Here is a 27,903-nt window from a genome sequence, read left to right as displayed (position 1 = left end):
GGCTGCTGGCTCAGGGCTGACAAGAGATCCGTGAGGTCTCATCTGCATGGGAAGGAGCAGAAGAGACACACCTCCCACCCTCTCTGACTGCGCAAAGCGGAGAAAGGGTTTGAAGCAGCTGGGATCTCTTTCAGTCAAGGACAATGCGCACAGAGTTGAGCGTCTGACATCCTTTCCCCACCCCAGCTTCCAAGTTTTTGCTTAGGAGCAACGGGAGAGCACAGCACAGATCTATCAGCAGGCAAACAGGCATGTCAGCCTGTCTCTCTGTCTGAATTAATGCCATTTTCCATTTATGAAAATCTATCTCTGAGAAATATAAACACACCGAGAGGCCCTATACAGAGCAAGAGATCCCCTCTTCTCCCCTGCCCCTGGCTACGGAGCATTGTTTGGGATCTGCCCTAATCCCAACGTTGTGGCAGACACAAGAAGGTTAATGGTGTGGGAGAAGAGGCTGGAGGAGATGAAGTTTTTCAAGAAGAAACCAAAAGACAGGAGAAAGCTCAACCTCTTTTTTTAATTAATCATTCCAGTCACTGCTTGTTTTGCAGAAACTCATTTTAGGCTGTGGCAGTGGGATTTGCCTCCTGCTGCTATGCCCAGGGGGGAAAGAAACAGCTCAACTAGTTTGCAAATCTGCTCAATCGATTCAGCTGAAATCAGAGAATGATCTTTACTGGATTAAAAAAAATACAGGTTAAACCTCACAGCGCTCACTGTTTCCCCGGCTGTTGCATGCGCGGGCTGTCGCAGTTGAGACGGACAAACGACAAGGACCAAGTTCTTTCAAGATGAAAGTAATAGATGCCATTTATTGCTACAAGTGCATTTTTATACAATTCTACCAGTTCATGTGTCCCCTCACTATTGGTTACAAGTTACAGCACTAACATCTCATTGGTTAATTTTTCTATCATCCATGTTATTCTTCTATCCCCTTCTCTCTCACGGGTACATCTCTCCTCTCTCCGGATACTCCTTTACTCCCATCCTTCTCAAGGGTAAATCTTAATATCTCAAGGCTGATCTCTACTCTCATATTTTCTGTCAAGGATTCCACAGACCCGCTGCAGCTTCCCACAGCGGGCTGCCACTAGACAGAAAGCATGCAACTCTTAACTTTCCCTCTCAACTCTTGCAAGAAGGTAGCTCGATCTGAAACAAGAAATATGACTGGGGGAAAAAAGAAAAAAAGACATTAAATAATCAGTGTTGCTTTTGCCGTCATTTCAGTTCATTCCTCATTAATTTTCCTTTCTGAAACACTGTCTCTGGTTTCACATTCTTGTTTCCCAAGATCACAACCCCTTTTCTTAGAAAGCCATTCTCCAATTCAATATTTCACAGAATCACAGAATGTTAGGGATTAGAAGGGACCTCGAAAGATCATTTAGCCCAATCCACCAATATTTGTTTTTGTTAAAAGTCAGACACTCTGGAAAACCTTTTTCTTTTTTTCTTTCTTTTTATTCCTTCGGACTCAGATTTTGGACATTTTCTTTAACTCCATTTTAGCATCTCCTTTCTTTCCCTGGCTGTGCACACAGCGAGGACTTGTTCCCCCAGCTGCTGTGAAGTTTGGCATGGCGAAGTCTCTTCTGGAAACCCTGGAATACCCTGTGGCCCAAATGGCGATGCACAATTGGGGGTGCCGAGAGGGAAACATGGGAAACGCTTCCCTCTCGGCACCTTGCATTCTCTGTGTGTTTCTTAACTAAACCAACTTAATCTTTTCAGCGATTCCCAGCCTCGTACAGCCCCGTGCACCCGCCGCCGCCCCCTTCCCGCTCGCACAATCCCCCCCCCCTCCGGCCGCCGTGACTTGGTACGGCCCTTCTTCCCTCCCCCCCCACTTCCCCGAAAGAATGGTAGGCGCCCCGCGCGCTGATTGGCTGCCCGGCCCCGCAGTCCGCGCGAGCTGCGGGTGCTTCAGTGTGCGCGCGGCCAGCGCGGCGCTTGGTCTCTCTGTTTCTGTGTCTCTTTCCCCCCTTTTCCCTCAGCCCGGTCAGCGGCCGACGCCGCCATGGCTTCGGGTAGGTGCTTCCAGGCCCGGCGGGCTGAGGGGGCGGTGGTGGTCGGCGGCTCTTCTTCCCCGTGTGGGTGTGGCGGGCGCGGGAGGGTTGGCGAGCGCCATGAGGCGCAGGTGGAAAAGGCCGCGGCCATGTTAGGGGGGAGACGCGGCACCTTCTCCCTTATCATCCCCTACCCCCCCACTCCTCCCGTTTACCGTCCGCTCCGCGCTCCTGCCGACGGAGAGGGGGAGGGGGGCCACGCCCCCGCCGATGGCACCGTTGGCCACGCCCCCTTTGATCGAGGCCATGCCCCCTCCCCAGGGAGCCAGTCTCGTGACGCTGCCCGGACCCGCCCCTTCGTGGCGGGGGGCGGGGCCTGTTCGGCCACGCCCCCCATGTTGTAATGGGGCAACAGCCCCTTGGGGTCACCCGCTCGGGTCCTGCGTGGGATGTGGGTACCCCCGGCGTGGGGCCTGGCACCCCCTGTGGGTTGTGCCACACCCCTTTTGGTTCATGCCCCCCGCTTTGGGTCGTTTACCCCTCTTCCTGCTGCGAGATATAGCCTCTCCCTTTTGGGTCATGGCTCCATGTGTCCCCTCAGTGTGAGATGTGGGCCCACCATTTGGTTGTGCTGCTCCCCACAGTGAGGTTTGTGTGCTCCCACTTTGGGCCAACACCCCCTCCCTTGGGTCTCATCCTCCTTAGGGGGACCCACCTTTGTGTCCCTGGATCTGCTGCATCTGCTCTGCGTTCAGCTGTAGAACTCCCCAGCCCCCAGCATAGGCTTAAAAATGCACTGGCTGTAATTCTTTCCCATGGGAGGCTTTTAGTTGAGGATGGAGACATCATGTCTGCTGTGCCAGGTGACTTGACACAGCCCAGCTTCTCCTGGGGCTCCTGTGAGCACATTGTGTTGCTGTTTCTTCATCCCATTTGAGGTGGAAATGTTTTGGTCCCACCAGCAGTGATGCCCCGTGGAAGCCATGGACAGGTGTGTACCTGGAGTGGGAGAAGGATGCAGGGCTGTGTTTTGTTAGGCTTGAGCCACTTTAGCATTGTCTCACATCACATATTAATATATGAACAATAGAGAATAAAAACAAGTATGTTAAGGGACTCCTTTAATGCAAGGACAGCTCTTTGCCAGGAGAAGAAAACATGTCCGAAGGTGCTATGAAATGACTTCAGACCGTGAAGTCTTCTACTAAATTAGTCAAATTGGGCAGTAAATGACAACCCCTTCCCAGACCTGAAGTACTTCCCAGTCAAGCACCTGAGTGTCTCATCTCTTTTTACTCTATGGTGATGGTCAAACACAAGATATTTTTTCTCTTGAGAGTAGTACAGAAGCAATACTGCTTCTTTATATGAGTGGCTTCATATGAGAACTTCAGTTTTCAAATGTACACAGCAGATTGTCTGAAGAGGAATACACTTCCTGAGCAGTGTGCAAGGTGGCTGGTCTACTATACCCGCTTCATTCACACAAAATTGTTCCATGAGCTTCAAACATTCAGAAAAAAATGTCTGCATATCCAGGAATTTCCAGAATAAACTATCTGTTGTTTCCAAAAATACTTACAGACTCTTTTTCCCCTTGAGCCCACCAAAATAAATGAATCAGAAATCTGTAGACTAAGCAGCCCAACAAAGTATGTAGGAAAATGTATAAATAAAGGAAATGCCTTTGATTCTACATGTTCATTTCTTGCAGACTCCTTATCTGGTGGCTTTCAAACTTCTTCTAAAATGTTGTGGTTTGGCAGAAATTCATAGGGGAGAAGCTAAGGAGAATGAAATGTAATTCTTCAATTTATAGCTAATTACCTCCTTACTCGAGTTCTTTCTGACACAACCATTAATATTCTTTGTTTTAATTAGCAGCTTTAATGGCATATAAATTTTGGAGTGAAACCATCATTTAAAAATGCTGTTACCTATTCAATAGTAATTGTTATGATCATTTAAATGGAATTAATGTAAAAAGTTGACTTTCGTCTCATTTAAAACAATAGACGTGTCTGAGTTGCACTTAAAAAAAAATCTTTTCATTATGAAAAGGCAATGAAATATTTATGTAGCAGTGCAAAAGCATGAGCATGTTTCACATCTGAGTGAAATCATTTATAGGATGTGTGAAATCAAATATCTTTTCATCTCATCTTAGCTTTTGGTAAATGTTACTCTTACAGAATATAAAATTCGATGTGTTTTGTTGCCTTGAGAAGGTACTTTACCGTTAAAAATGCTGCTTCGTGTCTAAATAGCTTGGGTGATACCCTCATGTCACGTTCGTCCATCCCTGATGTTACATCTCCAAACTCTGCCTGTGTCCGTGCCCTTTGCCAGGCAGAGCTTTCTTATGGGGTCTTAAGAAGGGGATCAGTGGCACTGATGTATTTAGCTTCGCTTGAGTAATTAAGCCGCTGCATTCTGCTCGTTGATGATGGCACTGAATTCAATAGCCATTAGAGATGGTTGTGCAGTCCCGCATATTTGAAGACCCACCTTCAAAATGGAATTTGGATCCTTCAAAAGGAAAGTTCTGAGTGGCTATACCTGCGTTGCGTCGCCCACACCCGCGCTGCTCTGCTCCCATTCCCCCGGCCTTTGCTGTTTCTTTTTTGTTAATAAAGAGGGAGCTGTCTCGTTCTGCAGGAAAAGCAGCTGCCTTATCCAGTGTACTTCAGCCTTTCTTCCTCTCCCCAGATTTCTTCCTCTTATAGTAAGCAGGGGAATAAAACGTCAATTGGAAATTCTCAATGTGACTTACTTCTTTTTCTAGATTCTGGAAGTTACAGTCAGTCTGGGGGCCAGCAGAGGTATGTGTGGGTTTGGGTTTTTTTTTGTGCTGTTAGCAATTATGTCTGCAAAATAAAAAGCCATTTAGGATTCCCAGCATGGTGTTTGAATCCTTGGGCGTGATACAGTGTTGATGTGTTTTTGGAGTCACGAGTGCATAAAGCTTACTGCCTGGGTGTTTATTGAGATGTCTTACACAGGAGGGGAACAGTTTGTATTCCTGAAGGGATGACAGCAAGCATGTTTGAATAGGAATGACATCTTTTGATAGTAAGAACTCTCAAAATGTCATGAATGTATAGAAATATTTTTCATACAACTGCTTTAAGCTGTTCGTTTTCAGTCGAAGGTTATACAAGCGTAAAGACGGTGGGCCGATGTAGATGTAAAATTTTATTTTTCCATTTTATTTTCTCATTGGAGGAAATTTTTTCTTAAAACCCTCTGGTGACTGATTGTAATTGTGAAATTTAAAAGCCAGTTCATAAAATCGCCACGAGTTTTGGGAGGGGGTATATTTTAATCAGTGAAACGAAAGCGTTTTTATGAAAGTGTGAAAATCATGGCTAATACCGACTCTGCTAATGAAAGTCAGAAGGTTTTATGCATATATCACCCTGTGAGTTTGAGTTTATATCTGAGTGCGACAGGAGTTTCAGCACATGGTTTTTCTGTCAGTTCACGAAGGCTTAAAGTGGCAGAATAACGAGTAAGTATAATCTAAAGCTAGTCCAGTTTTTTATATTGCTATTGTCAAATAGTCCAGCAAATATCAAATTGACAGTAATTGATTAAAATAAAATTAACTTTGTAAGAATATACCAAAAAACTTAAAATGCCATGGTTTCATATGATAAAGCTTTCTGTGATTCTGAAGAATTGGTCAAATTACAATAAGCTCAAAGTTCATCTACATTAAATTTACACTTGACACAGCAGAAGTTAAAATAAGCTCTTCTGACAGTCAGCTATGGTAATCAATAGTTTATTGATGAGCTTCTAATATGCCTACAACTGCAGTACTGGGATTGAACACCTATTTTGGAGTGAAAAGAATTTTAAATAACACCAAAAATACCTTTACTTTTTCCAACCCACATGGATGGTGCTGTTAAGCGTTTACTAAAAGCATTTTTCTCTTACAGCTATTCGTCCTATGGCAATCAGGGCAGTCAAAATTATGGACAAGGACAGGTACGTTGAAAAAAATACTGTCTTTCAAAACAGATGTTACTTGAGTAAAAATAATTGTTCCTGGGTGACCATATCTGTGCTGGGAAGAAATACATTCTCAGCTGTGCTTGGTGTTTGCAGTTGTGCCTAACGAAGGAAAACTGTAATTACTTGCTATGGAAGTTACACTTATTTGAGTGCGTTCTTTAAATTACAGGGATATTCTGGTTATGGGCAGAGTGGAGACAATTCCTCCTACGGACAGAACTATGGAAACTATCATGGGAACTATGGACAAAATCAAACAGGTTTGGCTAGCTTGTTACATTCATTGGCAGTAATCAAATGGTGAATATTTACTAAAAATTTTCTTCCTCAATTACCAGGTTATGGACAAGATTCCCAGGGATACGATGATGATTCCGGTTATGAAAATCAGAATCAGAGCTCGTACAACCAGCAGTCCTACGGCAGTCAGGGGCAGCAGAAAGGGTCGTCTAGAGGGTAAGGATGCTGAGATTAACAGTCTCTATTTAAAGTACTGTCTAGTAGTTGTACAGTCTTAGCTGAAGCTGTAACAAATTTCCTGATATCACTGCTAAAAAAAAAGACAAACATCTGAAAATCCCTCTTCTTAAGATATTTTTAATTACTGAAAGAACAGGAGTTAAGGGAAGCATATTTCTTTATGTAGGAAGGATGGATGCAGTTGGTTTGAAATCAAGCTGTGTGGGGAGATAAACTTTAGAAAGTCTTTGGAGAGTAGCTACAAAGAAGAATTGGCTTGGTAGGGAGTATTTTGATTAAGAAAAAGATGGATTGAGAACCTCTTCAGTCACATTCTTTTGTATGAACTTACAATACTTATTATTAACTTCAAATAAGCTGTTAGCAAGGGAATTATTCACTGTTTGTAGATTTGCAGACTTCTTATCTGACTTAGGAGGCCTTTTTGTGGTGAAAAAAAGAGGTAAGGATTGAGAAATACCATTTAAGAAATACCTTTTCTTTTTTCAGCTAAGTAGGATTCTTGAAACATCATGTTTTTATATCCTCATCAATAACTTAATTGTGTGTATCCATACTATACTCTGATGTAGTACTTTACGCTATTACAAATGTATTTTACTTGTTAAGTGACAGAATCATAGAATCGCTTACTTGAATCGGTTTCAGGAGGATTAATGATTCATATTTTATAGTATGTTGGAAAATACAACCCAGCTGTGGTGACTTATAAGGCCACTTCATTATCTAATTTACAAGCTTTGCACCCCGAGGTTACTGCTCTTATTAGCTCTTTATTGAGGATGTGACCTCTTTACAAGACACTGTCATGTACTAAACTTCATTCTTGTGTCCAAGGTCCGAATATTTTTTGTAGTTTTTTGCAAACTGATAAAACAATCTGGACTTCAGCAAACCTGTAGGTGGTTTCTGTTTTTGTAGTTACTACAAAACATCTTAATATAAACAAGCCAGGGCTTAATCTGCCACCAGTAGGTGCTGTCACTCAGAGTCTCTGTTTCACATCCCTAAAGAAGGCAGTACATTAGTATTAGATTTTGTTTTGCTTTGTTTTCTGAGCATTTATTAGAGCTGTAGAAAGGTACAGGACTAGGCAATAATGTGGCTTTTAACTCTGTAGACATCTAGTGGGGAAAAAATGCAGCAGGGCATAGATTCTCCAACTTGGTTTTTACCAAGAAAATGAAAAAAAAAAGACATCGGAAAGGAACTTTTCAACGTGTGGTTGTAACAAGTGAGGAGAAAGTGAGAAATTAAATTATAGCAACTTTGAAGAGGATGGCTACAAAATTGTAGCTCTCACATCCTGAGGGAAGGAAGGAAAAAGAGCAAATAGTGGACGCCCTTACCAGTTCTTCCTTCGTTGGTGATGCTGCAAAGGCTGAAGTGGAACTGACTTTTTTTGAAGTGGAGCTATTAAACTTAAATGTTCGCAATCTTTACCACTGGGATTAGTTATGTTAAGCTAACATCTAGGCTAGAACTAAGGGGGAGCAGATGGGATGGTATTTACATGGAGAGGATATTTTGAGATTGGTTGGACCCAAGGGACTTCATCTTAGAGAGCTTTGAAAAGCTGGTGGAAACTTTCTTTAGGCTCTTAGATTTTTTTGTTTGTTTTGCTGAGACATTTTGGCCAGCGAGTGAGATCATTAAAAACTGGAGAATGACAAACATATAGGTCCTCATCTTTTGAAAAGGGGGTGGAATCAGGAAGGAGGAAGAGAAAAAGGGTGACAGAAGTCAGTGATTAATTTCAATTGCTGAAAAAATAATGCAGTTAAGCCACAACTAATACCGGGGGGGAAACAAAGGTGTGAGTAACAGCCAGTGTTTCCTGGATGCAATTTATTTCTCATAAATCTGTATAATGTCTTGCATATGTAAGGGGAGTGCTGCTGTTAAATTAATTTACAGTGGAAAGAGAGCTGTCTTGAAAGCAGTGTCAACATACAGATTTCTGCCTTGCTTTTATTGGAAGCCGGATATATCCCAGCAGATACGAAACATGCAGTATTTTCATATCCGTATGCCAGTAATGACTGGGAGGTAACTGTGACTAGGAAATTTTAGCAATGTCATCAATTTTCAGCCCTTATTTTCCTCTCTATTCTGTGAACGTTTAGCGATCATTACAAATTCTGTTCATTTTAAGTGGAAGAGGCTCTTACGAACAAAAGTCAAACTATGGTCAGCACCAAAGCTCTTATGACCAGCAGTCAAGTTATGGACAAAACCAAGACTCTTACGACCACCAGTCAAGCTCATATGACCAGCAGTCGGGCTATGGCCACCAGAGCTCATATGACCAGCAGTCGGGCTATGGCCACCAGAGCTCATACGACCAAAAGTCAGGCTACAACCAGCACCAAAGCTCCTACGGCCATTCTCAGCAATCCTACCAGTCTCAGAAGGGAAGCTACAGCCACAACAGTCAAGGTAAAATTCAACCGTTGAGTTCCATATAGGCTAATCAAATAGAGCAGAAACACTGTGGAATAGAATCACAGAATCACAGAATGTTAGGGTATGGAAGGGACCTCGAAAGCTCATCCAGTCCAATCCCCCTGCCGGAGCAGGAACACCCAGATGAGGTTACACAGGAAGGTGTCCAGGTGGGTTTTGAATGTCTCCAGAGTAGGAGACTCCACAACCTCCCTGGGCAGCCTGTTCCAGTGTCTGTCACCCTCACTGAGAAGAAGTTTCTTCTCAAATTTAAGTGGAACCTTTTGTGTTCCAGTTTGAACCCATTACCCTTTGTCCTATCATTGGTTGTCACCGAGAGGAGCCTGGCTCCATCCTCCTGACACTCACCCTTTAGATATCTGTAACCATTAATGAGGTCACCCCTCAGTCTCCTCTTGTCCAGCTCCAGAGCCCCAGCTCCCTCAGCCTTTCCTCACACGGGAGATGCTCCAATCCCTTCAGCATCTTTGTTGCCCTGCGCTGGACTCTCTCCAGCAGTTCCCTGTCCTGCTGGAACTGAGGGGCCACAACTGGACACAATATTCCAGATGTGGTCTCACCAGGGCAGAGTAGAGGGGCAGGAGAACCTCTCTGGACCTACTGACCACCCCCTTCTAATCCACCCCAGGTACCATTGGCCTTTCTGGCCACAAGGGCTCAGTGCTGGCTCATGGTCATCCTGCTGTCCATCAGGACCCCCAGGTCCCTTTCCCTTACACTGCTCTCTAATAGGTCATTCCCCAACTTTCCATATTTAAATGGCAGACTGGAGGGGCAAAAAAAGACTGTAGGATGGGAATTTTTCACCTCACTGCAGTTTGCACTACAATCTACTCAGGTGTTGTTTTGTTTTACTCATTCCTCCAGATGATCGTCGTGAAAAGAGTAGGTATGGAGAAGATAATAGAGGATATGGCGGGTCACAGGGAGGAGGTAGAGGGGGATATGACATGGATGGAAGAGGTCATATGTCTGGATACAGGTAAGTGATCTCATTCCAGTGCCTGCAGTTCCTTATCGTTGTTTCTTATTTAGCTGTTTTTAATTTTTGTTTACTATCTATCTATTCCTAATATCATTCAGATTTAGATTTCCAAAAATGAAAGGTTGCTAAAGTTAGACCTTTCTGTACTGCTCAGAAATGCATTTTGCCTAGGAAAAGCTTTTAGGTGCAGATAGATTCAGACCAAGCATTTGATTGTTATGACACATCGCTGCATTTTATTTACATGAGTTACAATACAAAAACTGCCTGAGCCTATCCCTTGAAATAAGATATTTTAAAACGTATAAAAATTTGGTTTTGATGACAAGAAAACCAACAGCCAGGGATTTAGAAAGTGTTATAAAATTCATAGCTAAGGTAGCTAACATTTTAGTGGGGAATTATTTTGATCTTACAATGACAAGTCGTTACACTAAGGTGGGCCAATTACCTTTCTGCTTCCTAAATAATTTAGAAGTAATATTATTGCTTCCCAACTGTTTTTTTTGCGGTTTTAAACTTCCATCGAAATACGATTTTTATTATTGGTTTAGCTGTTGGTCTAAACACACTTATTTTAGGTAGACTTCAAATACTCACAATACTGTTACCCCTTCTGCCATTGCCTTAGGCCCTGTTCCTGTCAAGAAAATTTGTGCACATATTTAATTTTGTGCTTTCAGAAGATTTCATGCATAGGTCTGAGAGACTAGGACCTTTGCTTTAAATCGTACTGATTTAGGCCAGATGACATTATTATTTTTAATAAATTATCACAATTGGCTTTCCTTTATGTGCAATGGCTGGGGGTGTGGGGTGCTCATTGATGCAAAGTAAGAATGTTGAAGATTCCAGTGAGCTTTAAATTGTTGTTTGTCAGCGCCACTTACCCTTCAACAGGCTGCACAGTTCTTGGTTATTATTGCTAGAACTCCAAATGAAGAGCTCTTAATTATACAATACCGTTCGTTCAAACAGATCTAATTTAAATAAAATAATCCAGCAGTGTGTTAAGACTTGGTTCTCTTTTAAAATATTTCTTTTTAAACCATATTTAACATTTGCCTGCTCCTAACGTGGTCCCAAATTGTATTTCATGGCTTGTTGTTTTGATGACGTAGGTGAACCCTATCTCTCTTAATTAGGTGTGGTAGCACAATTACAAACGTCTATTAATAGTTATTTTATATTACAGTTTGCCAGGGTTTCATATTATATAACTTAACTAGCAAAGTGATTTCTAAGTTCATTTTCAATTAAAACTGAACAATTTTTTAAAATTAGCTTTTCCACGTGGATGAAGGTTTTCCATATGCCTGTGATAAAATCTGAGTTTAAAAAAAATTGTTTATAGCTGAGCCCTTTCTAAAAAAGGAATGAATGTGAGCTTCAAAAAACATACTTTAGGCAGAATTTATCACTTTGAAACAAACTTCTGTCTTTGCAAGATGAAGTAAGATAAATTAATGTCTGTGAAAATAAAACCTCTTCCCTTGTTTTTTTCCCAAAATATAAGAAAATTTTGTTCACACATCCAGGTCTCTGGATGGCAGCACAGCCTTCTGGCGTGTCAGCCACTCCTCCCAGCTTGGTGTCATCAGCAAACTTGCTGATAGTGCACTCTATTCCCTCGTCCAAATCATTGATGAATATATTGAATAATACAGGCCCCAGCACTGACCCCTGAGGCACTGCACTAGATCCAGGCCTCCAAGTGGACTCTGCCCCATTGACCACGACTCTCTGGCTTCTTCCCTTCAGCCAGTTCGCAGTCCACCTCGCTACCCGCTCATCCAGACCGCACTCCCTCAGTTTAGCTGTGAGGATGCTGTGGGAGACTGTGTCAAATGCCTTACTCAAGTCAAGGTAGATCATGTCCACCGCTCTGCCATCATCCATCCATCTTGTTATGTCCTCATAAAAGTCAATGAGGTTGGTCAAGCACGACTTCCCCTTGGTGAAGCCATGTTGACTGCCCCTAATGACCCTCTTATCCCTGATATACCTTGAGATGGCACCAAGGATAAGTCGTTTCATCATTTTCCCAGGGATGGAGGTGAGGCCCGACCAGTCTATAGTTACCCGGATCCTCCTTCTTGCCCTTTTTGAAGACTGCAGTGACATTTGCTTTCCTACAGTCCTCAGGCACCTCTCCCGTTTCCCAAGACTTGGCAAAGATGATGGAGAGCGGTCCAGCAATGACCTCAGCCAGCTCCCTCAGCACCCGCAGGTGCATCCCATCTGGACCCATGGATTTATGGATGTCCAGATTGCCTAACTGCTCCCTAACCCAGTCCTCATCAACCCAGGCAAACTCCTCCATTGTCCTGCCTTCCTCTGGGGCCTCAGCGGTACAGGGCTCCTCAGGACAGCCCCCAGCAGAGTAGAGAGAGACAAAGAAGGCATTCAGTAACTCTGCCTTCTCTGTATCTTCTGTCACCAGGGCACCCACCTCGTTCATCAGTGAGCCTACATTACCTCTGGTGTTAGTTTTATCTGCCACATATTGGAAAAAGCTCTTCCTGTTGTCCTTGACCCCTCTCGCCAGGTTTAATTCTAAGGAGGCCTTAGCTTTCCTAGTTGCCTCCCTACACCCTCTGACAACAGCCTTATATTCTCCCCAGGTGACCAGCCCCTCCTTCCATGATCTATAAACTCTTCTCTTCCACTCAAGCATACCCAGCAGTTCCCTGTTTAACCACGCAGGTCTCCTGGCTCCCTTCCTTGACTTCCTACGTGTCGGGATGCTCTGACATTGTGCCCGGTAGAAATAGTCCCTGAACACTAACCAACTATGTTGGGCCCCTTTACCTTCAAGCAGCCTTGTCCATGGGATTTCCCCTAGCAATTGCCTGAAAAGGCCAAAGTTTGCCCTGCTGAAATCCAGCGTTGCAATTCTGCTTGCTATCCTGATCCTGCCACATGAGATCCTGAACTCTCATGGTCGCTGCAACCAAGGCAGCCCTCAACCTTTACCGCTTCAACCAGACCCTCCTTGTTAGTGAGGATGAGGTCCAGCAGTGCACCTCTTCTAGTCAGCTCCTCTACCCTTTGCATCAGAAAGTTCTCGTCAAGGCACTGGAGGAACCTCCTAGACTGTGGCTGGCCAGCCGAGCAGTCCTTCCAGCAAACATCAGGAAAGTTAAAATCCCCCGCCACAACCAGGGCCTGTGACTGTGAGGCTGCTCTCAGCTGTCTGCAGAGGCCTCATCAACTTCCTCACTCTGATCTGGTGGCCTATAATAGACACCCACAATATTATCACCCTTGCCAGCCTGCCCCTTAACTTTCACCCATAGACTCTCAGCTCGCTCTTCATCAGTGCCCGGACAATACTCAATACATTGTAGTTGCTCTCTCACATAAAGAGCAACTCCACCACCACTCCTGGCTGGCCTGTCTTTCCTGACAAGGACACAGCCACCCATGACCACATTCCAGTCACGTGTGCTGTCCCACCATGTCTCCATAATTGCCACTAGGTCATAATCTCCTGCCCTAACACAGGTTTCTAACTCCTCCTGCTTATTCCCCATGCTGCACGCATTGGTGTACAGGCATTTCAGAGAGTGAGCCGAGCACACTGATTTCACTCCAGGGTCATGGGAGGCCTCCCAGCCTTCATCAGCTCTAGAGTGATGCCCCACTGATGCAAGCCCAGCTACAACCCCATCCCCCTTCAAGTCTAGTTTAAAGCTCTGCCTCGCCACTCTCTTGTGCTCATTATATGGTGACTTTGGCTGTGACATTGGTTGTCCCGCAAGATTTTGGGGAGTTGCATCTATTTAGACCTGGCCTGTGTGTCAGACCTCTGAGAGCAGCCTGTAAGTGCATCACCCTGCAATACTTGGAGCAAAATCAAATTAGCGTTTTTAAATTTGAAGATCTTTGATTTCTTAGAATAACAGCATGCAGAGTTTTACTCTTAAGTTATTCTTCCAAGTTTACTTGTAGAATAAGTCGCCTTTTTGTTAATCTTCATCTGAAAGGTAAGGAATTAATTGCTTAGCATAGGTTGGTCTTGTTGTTTTTGTTTGGTTTTTTTTCCCCTCTTGTGCAGATTTGATGTTGATATACTATAAACAAAAGTTATCCATGCAGCTTAATTGCTGTAATAGCTACTATGAGTAGCTTATTGTGATATAAAGAAACTATAACTTAGTGCAAATGTGTTTTACAACAGTGTGGTTTGTGTTCAGAATTAATATTTTGACTTGCATATGCTTGAACTTAGTGTGATATAGACTTTAGAAAAACATGAACAGAGGCAATAAATACAGGCAGAAAAAGAAAATTATAGCGACTTTATTGGTGCACTAAGCATTCCTCGCTTGTTTGTAAAAATACATTCTTATGTGTAACTCCCACACACTTGGGAAGGGATGATGCATGTTGGAAGCTGAAATTTGGTTCCTGAATTCTTGGTGCTACCTTTGCCGATACCTGCTAACTTTTTAAAGTATATTTCTTGTATCTGTAGTGTTGAGCTCTCCATGTAACTGTGCCTTTAATTTAAAGAGCTATTCCCAGCTGAAGTAAGCAATGTTCAGATGAACTCCACTTACACTCAAGTAGGTGATATTTAAATATATGACTGAGTATAAGGAGAAAAGAACATCTGAAGACCATTCTTTCATAGCAGTAAGTGTTTGTCACTATGGATGGTGCCACATACACAGTCTGTCTGCTTGCAGTTCAGTCTCTTTTATTATCTTTGGTGGTGGCATTGCGGAATTTTAGTTGCCTGTGATTCTAACATAGGATGTTAGAATTGCAGACTCCATCTGGTCACCCATCTATTTGGTCTGGGTGCAAGACTGGTAAAGCAATAGACTGTGAAATGATGCAGTTCTGTTTTCCATATGTTCTGTGACAATGTAGAACTCATTCAGTTGCTGAGGTCGAGGCCTGAATTTTGGGTCCCAGTGAGGGGTAACTGAGACTGTGGCATCATCTTCTTGCGACCAGTTTCTGTGTTTGGCTTTGCTTGCTGCAGCACATCCATGTGCCTTGCGGGGATCTGGGGTAGCTTTACCCAGCAGTCTCAGGAGGGTAAAGCACTGCAGCTTTATAAATCACATGTGATATCACACTTAAAAATGGAGGAAGGCATTAATCTGCTGTTAAGGGTATCTGCCACTGAATTAATGCAAGTTTTGGTTGGGCTGACCATGTGAGACTAAGAAGAGAACACGTTGAAGCGTACTTGGGCAAAACCGTATTTCTACAGACATTAATTGAAAAACTGATTAAAAATTGTGGGTTGCACTAGTTAGTGTAGGATGCAGAGTTACTGTATCACAAAGGTAGAAATTAGGCATTTGACGAGGACTTCCTTTACATTTTATGTATCCAACTCTGTCGCTTCTCAGAATTGTGGTGCCCACATTTTACCCCAGCATCTTAGCAAAATCATCACCCCCTATAAAATCCTGGGTGTGTTGCTCACATTTGCTGTGTGTTTAGATTGTTGGGTTTTTCTGATTTGTGTCTCTGCTGCTGTAGACTTTCAAATCAGAAAACATACATGTTCTGGATAGTGCTGTCCTCATGAATTAGGACCATAATCTAGGGTTGGAAAACTTGGATAACATTTCTGTGGCTGATATATTCACTCTTGTTATTTCTGAGTTAAGATCCTAGAAGAGCAGGCATCTGATTGAAAATTGTTGTGTCATAACGAAGTGGGGTTTTTTTTAGCTGAGGTGAATTGGAGGTGACAGAAAGAGGTTCACAGTAAATTTTATAATCACCGTTGTGTATTCATCATCAGTCCTTGAAAACAGCCAGCTTTGAATAAAGACCAGCTCTGATGTTGCATGTAAAATTAATTCAATTTACCTCTTTCATGAGCAGAATGAGTTACTTACAAGTAAATGACATTGCATTTGGATTTTTTCTGTGGAGAAGCAATTTAAAATCTGCAGCAAAAATTTATTTTAAGAAAAGTCCCAGTAAAAGTCGTAGTCTGTTGTGACAGACATATGATAGTCCTTATATGCACTGTCACAATGTCAGTCACCCTTCAAAGAATGTCTCTCTAAATCCAATTTTGATAATATCTGTTGAAACCTTATGTCTTTTTTGTCCATTGCTTTGGACAGATTTTGTCACAATGTTAAGCAAGCCATATCTCCCATTCGTGGCTTTGCATTTGCTGTAAGCAGATACACAGAGTGCCATAGAAATTACTCCCTCATTTTATTTCATTGCCTTTTTCTGGGGTGTTTGTGTCCCATGTCTGGACTCTGATGCGTTGACTGAATTAAAACCTGCAGTGACTTCTGGTTGCGAAGTGCATCGGTGAAACGGCTGTAAACCAGCACAATAGCTCCAGAGTCTGGAGAGAGCCCTCAAGATCAGGGTTTGAACTTAGGCTGGGTTTATCTCAGCTGCTGGGTGCACAAGCTGTTGGGATTAGGTGAACCTGCCTAATTTTCAGGTGGCAGCTGTGTCCCCTGTGCGAGCAGGCAGTACATGGCAGTGTGAGATGGTCTTTCTGACGCTTGGTTATCAACATTCTGAAAAATCCAGTGGTTGTGTTTTTTTCCTAAAGGCTTTGAATATTGATTATATTGTGTTCATAACATGGATGAACTTAAAAATGCTGTTGTGAAAAATCTTACTGGTATGAACATTTACATTGGAAAGAGCGAGGGTTTATTTTCATGCACATAATTGGAGGCGTAACATCCTGTTTAAAATCCCCTCTAACCTTTGAAAATTGATGTGTGTAATCTCTTAACTTGGTCTACATTTTGTGCCACAGGTTTCAGAATGAATGAAATAAAACTTCACGGCCTCTGCTTTTGAAGCTCACATACACACACCTTCTCTGTAATGTCAAGTGCTAATGGTGCAGTAGATCCCCACAGACCCTTTCTCAGAGAATGGCTGATACTGATAATTTGTCCCCCGTATATAAATGCATAATAATGGAGGTTAATTAACTTTAGCTCTTCTTACTTCTAGGAAAGCACTAGGGTACTAATTATTCCAAAGTAGCAATTACATCTACAATTAAAGCCCATTAACCTTCATGAAAATAATGTTTCTGGTTTAAAACCCAGTTTTTAATGCCAATCATTTCGGCTTATGGGATGGGAGAAAGTATTGAAACAACAACAATATGTATATGTTAGTTTAAAATACTCTGTAGGGCTTTTCTTCTCCAGTGTAGCACCCTGTGAGATTATTCACTTTCATGTAATTTAAACTTTGAAGATGAATGAGAAGTCAGGAGAAGGTAGAGATGGTGCTTTAGCTGCCAGACAGTAACTCTCAACTTGTGATCAGTTAACTGTAGATTGAGCCTTGGGCTCAGCACATAGAGACTTAAGGAAGAAATCATTTCTTCAATTTTTCCTCTGCAGTGGTGGTGACCGTGGTGGCTTCAAAAATTACGGTGGTAAGTGCCGAGTATCCAAAAATGTTTCAGTGGAAATTCTTTATAAATCTAAAAGCCACCAATATCTTGTTACTATCTAGTAGAAGCATTATAGCGTTTTGGTGAGGCTGGTGTGTTCATGAGTTTTAATAGCCAAACTTTTAGCAATAAACTGGATTTCTACTTTGTCAAATTGCATGAAAGAATTTGTGGAGACAGTGACGTTCACCGGATTTTTTTTTTTTCTTTTATTTTTTTTTAATTGTTGTTACAAATGCCTCTTAGAAAGGTTTAGAGGTAAAAAAAAGAGAAAAAAGTGGTAAACTGCTTGGTGATGTGACAACCAGCATTTGCAAGATAACACCAGCACAGCATCAGTGTGGCAACTGCCACATGCTGCAAGTTAAAGAACATGTTAACGTCCTACAGACACCTTCTGTCGAACGTTTTAATCTAACTATCCTCTAAATACCTGGTTAATGTTTTAGATCTTAGATGAATTATGTATATACTTTAAATATTTTCTTGTATCTAAAAAAGTAAATTTAAAGTGTTTTGCTAAAAATAGTCTTTTTCTATTTTTTTTTTTTTGTTTGTTTCTTAACCTGTTTCATAGGTCAAAGGGATTATGGACCAAGATCAGATGCTGGTAAGAAAACAATCAGTGAGTGGGAGCGGATTGTAGCTCTTAGGTCATTGCTTTTAAAATGTATTTTTAGAAAGATGGATGTGGCTGCAATTCCCATGGTTCAAAAGAAATTTTAGCTTAGGCTTGTATTGCTTGACAGCAATGTGTGTTATTAAAGTGCATGTAAATTTTTGGATGTCATTTCATGCAGCAAGTAAGAATTTGCTGATGACCTTTGAATCCACTTGAGCCAAGCAGCTGCTCTCACTGCTGTAACAATTCTGCTAAACTTGTCATATTTAAAACATATAGTACTTTGATAGTTTTGGGTGTCCTTAGCTGCACGGGCAAGTTGTGTGTGCGGCAAACATCTGGCCAGCTGTTGAAGATGTTTGGTCTCTGATGTACAGCAGCATCTGAAGGTGCTGTGTGTGCACCTTTGGAATTGATGGTGTTAACTTCAGAATTGTGCTCTCTGCTCATCCTTTTTTTCACACAAGATGTCTTTGGGATTTAAGGGTCTGCCAGAGGGCAGTATAGACCTGAGCTTAAAATGTTGCTTCTGTTGCTACTGCAAAGATGCGTAGTAAATGTAGCTGCTTTTTTAATAGATACAGAGTCTGACAACTCTGATAACAACACTATCTTCGTGCAAGGACTTGGAGAGGATGTTTCAACAGATCAAGTGGCCGACTATTTCAAACAAATTGGTATTATAAAGGTATGTGAAATGAGGAATCAGTGGTTAGAAGGAAGAGAACTTGTGGAGCGAGTGCATTGGAAATGTGCTGGTATCATTCCAGGCAGATGCTCGCTCTGACTCCCCAGCAGTTGTAGATAGTATTTTTATCTGGGTTCACAGCTGACAGCTCATTTGCAAGCTGGCAGCACTAGCAGCTTTTTTCTAGTGGCATTTACATCGCTTCACATCTCTTCTTTAGTCTTTATAACCCTTAACACTGACACTATCAGTGATAACACCCTCGTACTTCAGCAGTTATGCTTCTGTGTTCTATGGCTGTTTCTTCTGTTCCTGCAATTTTAAATTAGGGCTTCCTGCACTTGGCCTCAATTTTTGTAAAAACTGGGCCCATCATTACTTCATGGAGAACAGCCAGTACCCTTCAGTCAAAAGCATCTGTTTCTGCAGGCCAGCTCCAAGAGAATCTTCATTCTAATGACACTTAGCTGTTACAGTTTATGTTCTGAACTGGCTTTACAGTATTTTTCCTATGCCAAGTGTACCACCTTTCTTTTCAGACCAACAAAAAGACTGGCAAACCCATGATAAATCTTTATACAGATAAGGATACTGGCAAACCAAAGGGAGAAGCAACGGTGTCTTTTGATGACCCTCCTTCTGCTAAAGCCGCAATTGACTGGTTTGACGGTGGGTAAGAGTACCTGTTCGTTTTGTTATTTATGAGTCTAACAAGTGGAAGAAGCAAATCAATAACCTCATTGGGGACCTCACGCTACTTTTTGTTTGGCTTTTGTTTTTGTATTTGAGCGTGGGGTTTGTTTGGGTTTTTTAATGAAGTCCTCTTATTTTATGGTATTTCCTGTGTGCTGGTGTTCTGATTCAGTGGAACAGCAGCTAGTGATAAGACCAAAAACATGTAATGAACTGTTAGGGTTTCTTGCTGCACCCCAATCATCCATGCACAAAGTGTGAGAGATGCTGTTCATGTCATTTCTTGTTCAGACCAATGGAGCTGTAATCTCTTAGCAGCTGGTGGGATTTCCTGCAGTGTTAATGTTGATACTATTAGCGTTGTGGTGACATTTTTAAGAGTTTGGTAAAGCTTATGGCAATCTTGTGCCAAGTACTTTGTATGCATACAGTGAAGACCAAGTTTAAAGAAGAAGAGAGCAGATCCCAGAAATACATTGATACTTGAGCAGGGGAGAAATGCCTGCTCCTGTGAGTTTGCCTGTTCACAGAATTTTAATGACATTGGGTAAAAATGAAATGACATACTCTGCATCTGGTGTGAAAAATCTGTGGAGAACCTAGCAAGTACCTTGGTGTTTACCGTCTCACATTTGGACCAGTGTTTTCAAAAAGAAGAGATTTACTCCAGACTCCCTGTGTCTCAAGAGCTTTGTGTTCAGCCTGTATGTGCAAATCACTTCTGTTCTTTGGAAATTGCTTCTGGGTTGTTGGCAGCTGTATTGATCTTTCCCATTCTGTGTTTCCACAGGAAAAGAATTCAATGGCAATGTTATCAAAGTTACTTTTGCAACTAGAAGGCCTGAATTCATGAGAGGAGGTGGAGGTGGCGGACGCCGAGGTGGGACTGAAATCTGTGGAATCCTTGGGTTTGCGTAGTTAAATGCTTTTTGACTATTACTGGTTTATAAAAGAGAAGTTGACTTTGAAGCAGTGATTCATCGAAGTATATGGGCCTTTGGGATTCTGCCATGAAAGGGAGTAATAAGGATTGAACCAAGTTAAGTAAACTGAAATCTGTAATCTCTTGCACAACACAGAATTTATGCTTTCCTTTTGAGCTGGAAAGTCCCCAGATCATGTCTCAGCATTGCTTTTAAAGAGAGACTGTAATGGTGATGTTGAGGCTGTACACGGGTTCCACATAAATAGGTGTGAATTCCCAGTGAATATTTGCTAATTACAGGAAAGCCTGGTGATGGGGTGATGTTTCCAGGTGGTATTAAGCAGGGCAAATTGTTCAACTGCTACTGATTTAAAGCAGCAGTTGGATGTTACTCTTCCTGATTCTCCTCATAATACAGTTTTGTCAGTAGTCCGCTGGATATGAATTACCATTTTACAGGAAGCATGCTTTGTGTGGTGGCTGTCAACAAATTTTAGTTCTTAAATCAGCCAGTTTTGTAGGCTGATAAAAAATGATTCTTCAAGAACTTCAGTTGATGTAAAAGTTCATAATCTTTTTGATGCAGAAAGCAAGAACTGTGTTGTCCCTGTGCTTGTGTCGGATGCATCCTTGCATTAATCCAGAGATTATTTTCTTTGGTTGTTAAGTGTTTGTTCTGTGACTAGGTCTGGCCATATGTGGTTGATACGATAGGTTGTTAAATCTGTATGAAATTTTATTGATGCGTGTAGTGGGTTAATATTTACCCACCGGCAATTCAAGCCCACCAAGTTTCCTTTTATTGCTGAAAAATAATTTATAAAAAATATATAGTGGAGCAAATTTTTCTGGCCACTATGTGCTATCCTTGCCTGTTTTTCCCCATTAGTGTAAGTTATACATCTGTCCATGAGAACATGTATTTCAGCTATGCAGATACATTAACTTCAGGACATCAGATGCTGTTGAGATTTGGTGGTGATTGAAAGTTCTGTTGTTGTTTTCCCAAGACTTCTGCCTGTTTTTTAGTACCTTGGCCAGTAGATGCTGAATTCTACAGCCGTACAGTTTTTTTGTCATTGACACTACCTGCTGCTTTCGGAGTTCGTAATGTGGTTTCAGAGACTTGCCTTGTAGGGATATATTTGCATTAAGCACCCTTTCTTCCACCTGAAAAATCTGTCACTTGGGTTTTGAAGCCGATGACAGTCCTTAATAAATGTTTCTCATGTGTAGGTCGTAGACACTTCCTCTCCTTCATTCTGATTATAATTTTGTCTACAGGTTCACGAGGTGGATATGGAAGAGGTGGGGGCTTCCAGGGTAGAAGTGGGGAACCCAAAAATGGTGATTGGGTTTGTCCTAACCCGTAAGTGTCATTTTAATTGGGCAGTGCCGTTTCGCTTATGCTCTCTGAATTCCTTAGCAGCTAAGTCTGGGGAATCCTTGTATTTTCTAGGTCCTGTGGTAACATGAACTTCGCTCGCAGGAATTCCTGCAACCAGTGTGGTGAGCCGAGACCAGAAGATTCACGTCCGTCAGGAGGTGTGTAAAACCAAACCGCGTCTCTTCTGAAGTGTTTAAAAGTGTTAAGGACACCTGCAGCTTTCTGAAAAACCTCGCTGATGTGTCGGTTTGTGTTTTCCTCCAGATTTTCGTGGCAGAGGTGGCTATGGAGGAGAAAGAGGAGGGTATCGAGGGCGTGGTGGCAGAGGAGGCGATCGGGGAGGTGGCTACGGTGGTAAAATGGGAGGAAGGTAAGTGTTTTCTTTGCCTTTGCGTGGTTGTGCAGCATACAGACTGTGGGGTTGATAGGGACTGTGGGAAAAGTGTTGTTTATGTGTCTGTGCACAATCGTGCTATGAAAATAGTAACTACAAGTAGGAGCTTCTGGAAAAAATAAGTCAGTTTGCCTATTGAGTGTGTTTTGTGAGCATTTTTAGATAAGGCAATCTAAACATAGAATACACAAAAGTCAGCGTAGAGGTGTTTGACTGAAGGGACTGTTTGTCAGTTGCTTAAAAGGTGCCTCATAACTTTCTATTTCCCTTTCAGAAATGATTTCAGAAATGATCAACGCAACAGACCATACTGAAGACCACTGTGAATGTTTTTGTTTGTCTTCTTGATGCGTTTGATAGTGAAATTGCCGGAATTTTGCCTGCCGCTTCACCCATGCCCTCTTTGGATAGTGGAATTGAGTGAAACTAGATTTTTATTTTGGTGGGAGGGACTGGGGTGGTTTGGGAGGATTTTTTTTAAGCAAGGCATTACAATTTAATCTTGATTTCAATATGGTCCTCTTTTCTTCCCCTTCCATACCTTTTCAACAGGTCCTAAGAAAGAAAAGGATAAACTGTAAAATATTGCCAAAATATGAAGTGTTTTGTAATACAACAATAAATGCTGATTGTTTTATTTGTGAAATCTTACTGTTTCACAATGACTTCAGTTGCATGAGTTTCCTTACGTATTCCCTGTCTTCCTGTGCTATGATCTAAGTAGTAAATAAGGTCTAGTTTGCAATGGCACGGCTGCTTTGACCCGAGCTCGGTACTGTCTGCAAAACCCTGCGGTTAAGTGGGTGATGGCAAACAAGTGGTATGTGCAACTGTTTCATCTTCAAGATGCAGGAGAGGTTCAATAGGCAGATCGTGTTTGGGATTCAGCACTGAAACCAAAGTTTGAAGAATCAAGGGAGGTTAATTATAATTTCTCCTTGGACTAAATCACACTGCAGAGGTGGGTTGGTGGGAATCTGTAAGAACTGAGCGCTGCCACCATCAGCCTGTGTCCAGTGCTACCTTGTCATCACAAGTCCTTGAGATCATCTGGTCATCCAACACTCCGGTGGGCAACATACTACAAATGCGAGTTCTCAGTGTCTGTAGTTAAAATCTTGATAACTGGGTGTACAGCCGCACAATATCCATGGCCTCTCACAAAGAAATGAACAGAAATAGCTTTCGTTAATGTCTGTAAGCCAGCTGCCTAGCTTGGTGTGCGTTTATGGTCATGGTAAGTTCAAATCAGGCATTATGTGTGGTTTTAAATGTAATAACTGTGCAGTGCTCCTGGAAGGGGTGGGTGCTGTTACCACTCTGTCAGAAAACACATCTGTCGCAAATTTTGGGCAGCTTGTTCCTCTTAAAACAGTGGAATTTGAGGTACATGTGTATTAGTAATGTTACAGAACTTAATGTGTGGGTGAGGCTTTAGAAAGGCAAATTGTAGACAAATCTTAAGCAAAACAACAGATACTGAATTTATTTAAGATCTGAGGGTTGATCCTCCTAACTTGGTCCTGTTAAAAATGATTCAGACTTAGAAAAGTTTTGAGTATCTATGTTTTTTAAGCCGGTGCGATGTCTTTGAGTGGAGCGGGCTAGAGGATGCTCTCGCACATGCTGCGTTGGCAGGTCCAAGGTGGTGGCTGCTGGATGGGGTGAAGGAGGGAAGTGGTGAACGCGGCTGAGGACAGCGGGACTGTCACTGCCTGAGGTTCCATCCCCGCCAGAGCCGCACTGGGACATTGTGCTGCACAAACACCTCCTTGGCCTGCACCTCGAGTTTTGTTCTATTCTGCATTGGGGCAAAACACAACAAATGTTCTTAACACGGTTTTTAAGAGAGCAATGACCTCTTCCTCACCAGCTGCTTTGTCTTGCGGAAAACTATCAGGTCAGAGAACGGGTGGTACTAGTTTGATGGCGCGTGTGGTTTTTAGTTGCTTTTGGTGTAGAGAGAGTTAAATTAGTTTAGAGAGGCCTGGGAAGTGGCGTTTTGTGAAGGATGTAAACCCAGATGACCGTTTAACTACGTCATTGCCCTCCAGCTGTTTCTGTGTAGTCCTTTAGCACTGCAGTGTATCTCTGCAACTGCCTAAAGTCATCGGGATAAGCTTTAATTGAGGTTAAAAGAAAAGTAAAAAGCTTAAAAGAAAAAAAAAATCAGTAGCTAGTATATTAAGGATTGAGTTGATTTGATGTTGTGGTAACATTTGCTGTTAACTTCTCACACTCTGCTTAAGCAGACTGCTCTTAAATACTGAGCCTTGCAGTCATGCTGGGAGTATTCCTGCATTTAGTTAAATAAACTGAGCAGGTCGCATATTTGAGTCAGTATTGCTGGCGCTGTGACTAGCTGCTCCTGTTTCTAGAGACTGACTTGTAACTGTATGCAGATAAGCTGTTTTACAAATGATCAGCACTGTTCATACGAAGCCTCAGAGATTTATAGATACTAAAATTGCTTTTTTTTTTTAACAGGTGTGGAAGGTGCCGGTTGACAAGTAATCATTTAACAGACCAACAGCTGAATCAAATTCAAAATAGGATTCATAAGATCTGCCTTTTATTTTTATTTTCAGTAGGTGCTCTGTGAGAATTTGGTAGAACTTCCTATAACGAAACTGTGAACTAAGGAGAGAGGGCTGCAGATCCATCTGGAGATGGAAAACCAAGGGAGCTCATTGCAGCAGGAGGAGTTGGGGCTGAGCTGGGAACAGCTGTGCTCTGCTTCCTTCATCTCCTTCGTCATCTCCAAGCCATTTTCTAAATGGCGAGGTCTTGGAAATCGGTCCTGTATGGAATGCTGGTGGTTTATTTATAAGAACACATCCAGCACTTGCCAAGCTCAACAATGACTTTATGGAGAAAAGCGTAACGGAGGGATGCCGATGGAGGAGAGGCGTGTGATCGCTACAGAGCTGAAATGCAACAAAAATAGCTAAACTATTTAAGAAACAGCCAAATAATTTCTGTGCTGACTCTATACAGCCAAACCCACCTCACCCTAAGAAGTAATGCAACTTAATGAGTGGCTGAAATACCACAGTCCTAGGGAGAGATATGGAAGCTGTGACCGAAGCCAACAGCTCGAGCCTTTGGGGTTTGGGGGCCAGAGTTCAGCCAGTGCTGCTTGGCCTCATCTAGAAATGATAATTCCTGTTTCCAGGGTAACAAAGAGATCGTGTGACGTTGTCCCCAGCAGATGATGTTGCCAATGCTGCTGTAGAAATTGCTTGTAAAGCTGTTGTCCTAAAACACAGCTGCCAGAATGCACCTGAAGTTTCAAAAGGACTTAAAGTCAATTTTTCATACTAACATGATGACGTGTGCTGAAACTTGGGTGGTACCGCAATGCTAGAAAGAGGGAAGCATGGTTTTAGCCATCCTCTGAGCAAATAACTGGTAAGATTCAGTCAAACTGATCCGGCAAATGCAGCACAACTCTTGCTGATGGGTTTGCCAGCTGGATGCTGCCTCTAGACCTCACTGACTTCCCGGGAGCTCTGCACACAAAAGGTAAAGAGCCAAGGAAAGTATGTATGGATTTTGCATTTCATTTTTTCCTAAACACCCTTCTGATGAGTATCATTTCCTGAGGCTATTGAAGACAGGATACTGGACTAGACAGATTTCTTATCTAACACATTAAGGACAGGGAAAGTCCTTTGACTTGTCAGAACTTACCCTACACAGATGAAGTAGCCAGGAAAGCTGTGTCTAAGCACGAAACCTTTACCCGTGTTGGAGCTAAAGCCAGGGGAACAGAAGCTTCTTTGTGAAGAATTTGACTCCTGCAGCTGGTTCTGTGCCTGTGCCCATCTGATCTGAACTGGTCCCAGATCTGGCCACCTTTGAGCAGCAGGATGAGCATTTTTGACATGGCACCCAGTGAGCAACCCAACTGCTCCCCAGCTGCTGCAGCCAGTGTCGAGCAGCAAACATCTGAAGAATGACTGTTCTCCAGAGGCGGCATCTCGAGTGGATTAAAAGGAACAACTTGAACGTGTTCTTAGCGCGAGGCATTGAAGATGTTTTGACCGGCACTTCTTGTGCATCGCATGCATCCCGGGGAGAAACTTGCCACCGAGGAGTAGTGGTGTTGCTATTTGCTTATCGGTTGTGGTAAACATTAGAAGCTGCTCTGAGAAGTTTCACGTCACTGAAGTGCGGTTTCATAATGTTGGTTTATAAACTGCTCTGGCAGCTCACCTCTGCGGGAGCAGACAGTGATTCACTGCCGCTGCCCGACGGCTCCACAAACAACCTTCCCGATTCAGACTCCACCTCTCTGATAACGGCATTTAGTTTTCCGTGAGGTTCTCAGGTGAATATGCTCATGTTACTAAATTAGGAACCTTCAGTCCAAGCTGTGGGGGCATCTTAGGAAAGGGGTTTGAAATCTAGGTAGCTGACTTGGATTGACACCTTTTGCGTTAAATTTGAGGGAGACAGGATTTTGTCTAGAAACCCAAGGAAGTGGGAATGTTTAGGCAACCAGGGCTTGTATGGATGTATTTATCATGCTCTTCCAATAATGTTTTTTAGTAAAACATCAGCTATTTGCCATAGGCTTATCTTCTCAGGTTTCAGTTTTGGGGTAGAAGTTACAAGGATTCAAACTCTTTCTTCTGCCCCACCTCTGAGCTTTTACCTAATGCTGAAAGACGTGGAAGTCCATTCACCTTTCCACAAGACAGCTTTTCTGTTCCCGATACCATTCTGATTACAGCAGCTGGATAAACATCTTTATACTCCGAGCCAAAAGTCTGCAGAGAACTGTGCTTTGGCATCTCCAAGGCTGGGCTGAATTCTTCTCTGTCTGAATGCCAAATCCCCAAAGGACTAAAGCAGCAGCCCCGGGGAAATGCCAGGTCGGAAAGCCGACTGCTCCGGGGGCTGCAGGTGCCCTTGCAGCCACTTCCCCGCATTACAATGCGCAGGGGAAGGAGTTTCCTGCTCCTGCTGGCACCCGGCCAGTCACTTTCTCATCATCCATATTCTTAAGTGGAAGAGCAGATGGATCAGTCGCTTCCTAGATACGAACCAAACACGGATGCGTTTGCAGACAGAGCCGCTCTTGTTTTGCAAGGAAGCGTGGGGCTGACCTGTGCGAGGGGCGGCCGGCCCTTGGGTCTCCGGAGCAAGGCTGAGTGTTCCCTGTGCCAGCCGCCCGCCGTGCTCTCCCACAGCTCGTCCATCAGCGCTCACTGGCCCAGCCGCGACCTTCTTCACTTCTCCCATCTGTATTTTTCTCTCAGCAGCTTCCTTATTTTGCCATGTTATGCAGATCCTGTGCTCCTTCGAATCCCGCTTGCCAGGCTAATCCCTGTCCAGCTGAAAGCCATGTGTTACAGGATCCCTGTGGATCTCTCCAAGCTGCACTCAACAGATGCTCCTGTAAATTCAGCTTTTGGCATGATTAAAAAGAAGAGGAAGAGGCCTGTGAGCTTTGAAATAGGTGTGTGGTTGAAGCTGGCATAAAAACAAAAGCAGATATAAGTCACATCCTATTTTTTTTCCCCAAAAAACCAAAGCAGAATCAAAACATCCTTTTGCTTTAGTCAAACGAAAACAAAATAGTCAAACAAAATACTGCAGGGAGTAAACAGAGTTGTTAACTTGTCGGTGGAAACCACAAGATCATGGGCTGTGTACAAGTTGCAAGAGAGCTGCAATGCTGACACGTGCATTATGTTGCCTTGGGTGGTAAACAGCCCCTCGCTGTCCATGGGTGACCAAATCCCTTGTGTAGGAGGAAAATTTAAGCAAAAGGAGTGCAAACCAACAACC

At 42.8% G+C, this 27,903-nt stretch overlaps 1 protein-coding gene across 2 annotated transcripts; it reads left to right on the top strand.

Annotated features, from left to right (window-relative positions):
- The first annotated feature begins 1,853 nt into the window (after nt 1-1,853).
- On the top strand, nt 1,854-22,750 carry TAF15 (TATA-box binding protein associated factor 15). Of its 2 annotated transcripts, XM_065036465.1 has the most exons (16): nt 1,874-2,036; nt 4,801-4,837; nt 5,963-6,011; nt 6,208-6,298; nt 6,377-6,494; nt 8,674-8,957; nt 9,852-9,966; nt 17,343-17,377; nt 17,973-18,005; nt 18,596-18,705; nt 19,245-19,374; nt 20,189-20,278; nt 21,608-21,692; nt 21,783-21,868; nt 21,975-22,080; nt 22,379-22,750. In XM_065036465.1, the coding sequence occupies exons 1-16, from the start codon at nt 2,027-2,029 to the stop codon at nt 22,416-22,418; spliced, it is 1,419 nt and encodes a 472-aa protein (XP_064892537.1). In that variant the 5' UTR covers nt 1,874-2,026; the 3' UTR covers nt 22,419-22,750. The 2 variants fall into 2 exon arrangements, with proteins under 2 accessions (XP_064892536.1, XP_064892537.1); XM_065036464.1 differs by lacking the exon at nt 17,343-17,377 and having other exon boundaries at nt 1,854-2,036.
- The last annotated feature ends 5,153 nt before the right edge of the window (nt 22,751-27,903 follow it).

Source organism: Columba livia, chromosome 20, assembly GCF_036013475.1.
Source record: "Columba livia isolate bColLiv1 breed racing homer chromosome 20, bColLiv1.pat.W.v2, whole genome shotgun sequence".
Classification (NCBI taxonomy): domain Eukaryota; kingdom Metazoa; phylum Chordata; class Aves; order Columbiformes; family Columbidae; genus Columba; species Columba livia.
Note: the sequence above shows the minus strand (reverse complement) of the source record. Positions and strands in the feature narration are given on the sequence as shown.

Excerpts from the sequence above, each read along its gene's own strand:
- TAF15 (XM_065036464.1), top strand. The coding sequence starts at position 1,869 with ATGGTAGGCGCCCCGCGCGCTGATTGGCTGCCCGGCCCCGCAGTCCGC. Across the intron at positions 6,012-6,207 it reads AAAATTATGGACAAGGACAG|GGATATTCTGGTTATGGGCA; the intron begins GTACGTTGAAAA and ends TTTAAATTACAG. Across the intron at positions 8,958-9,851 it reads CTACAGCCACAACAGTCAAG|ATGATCGTCGTGAAAAGAGT; the intron begins GTAAAATTCAAC and ends TCATTCCTCCAG.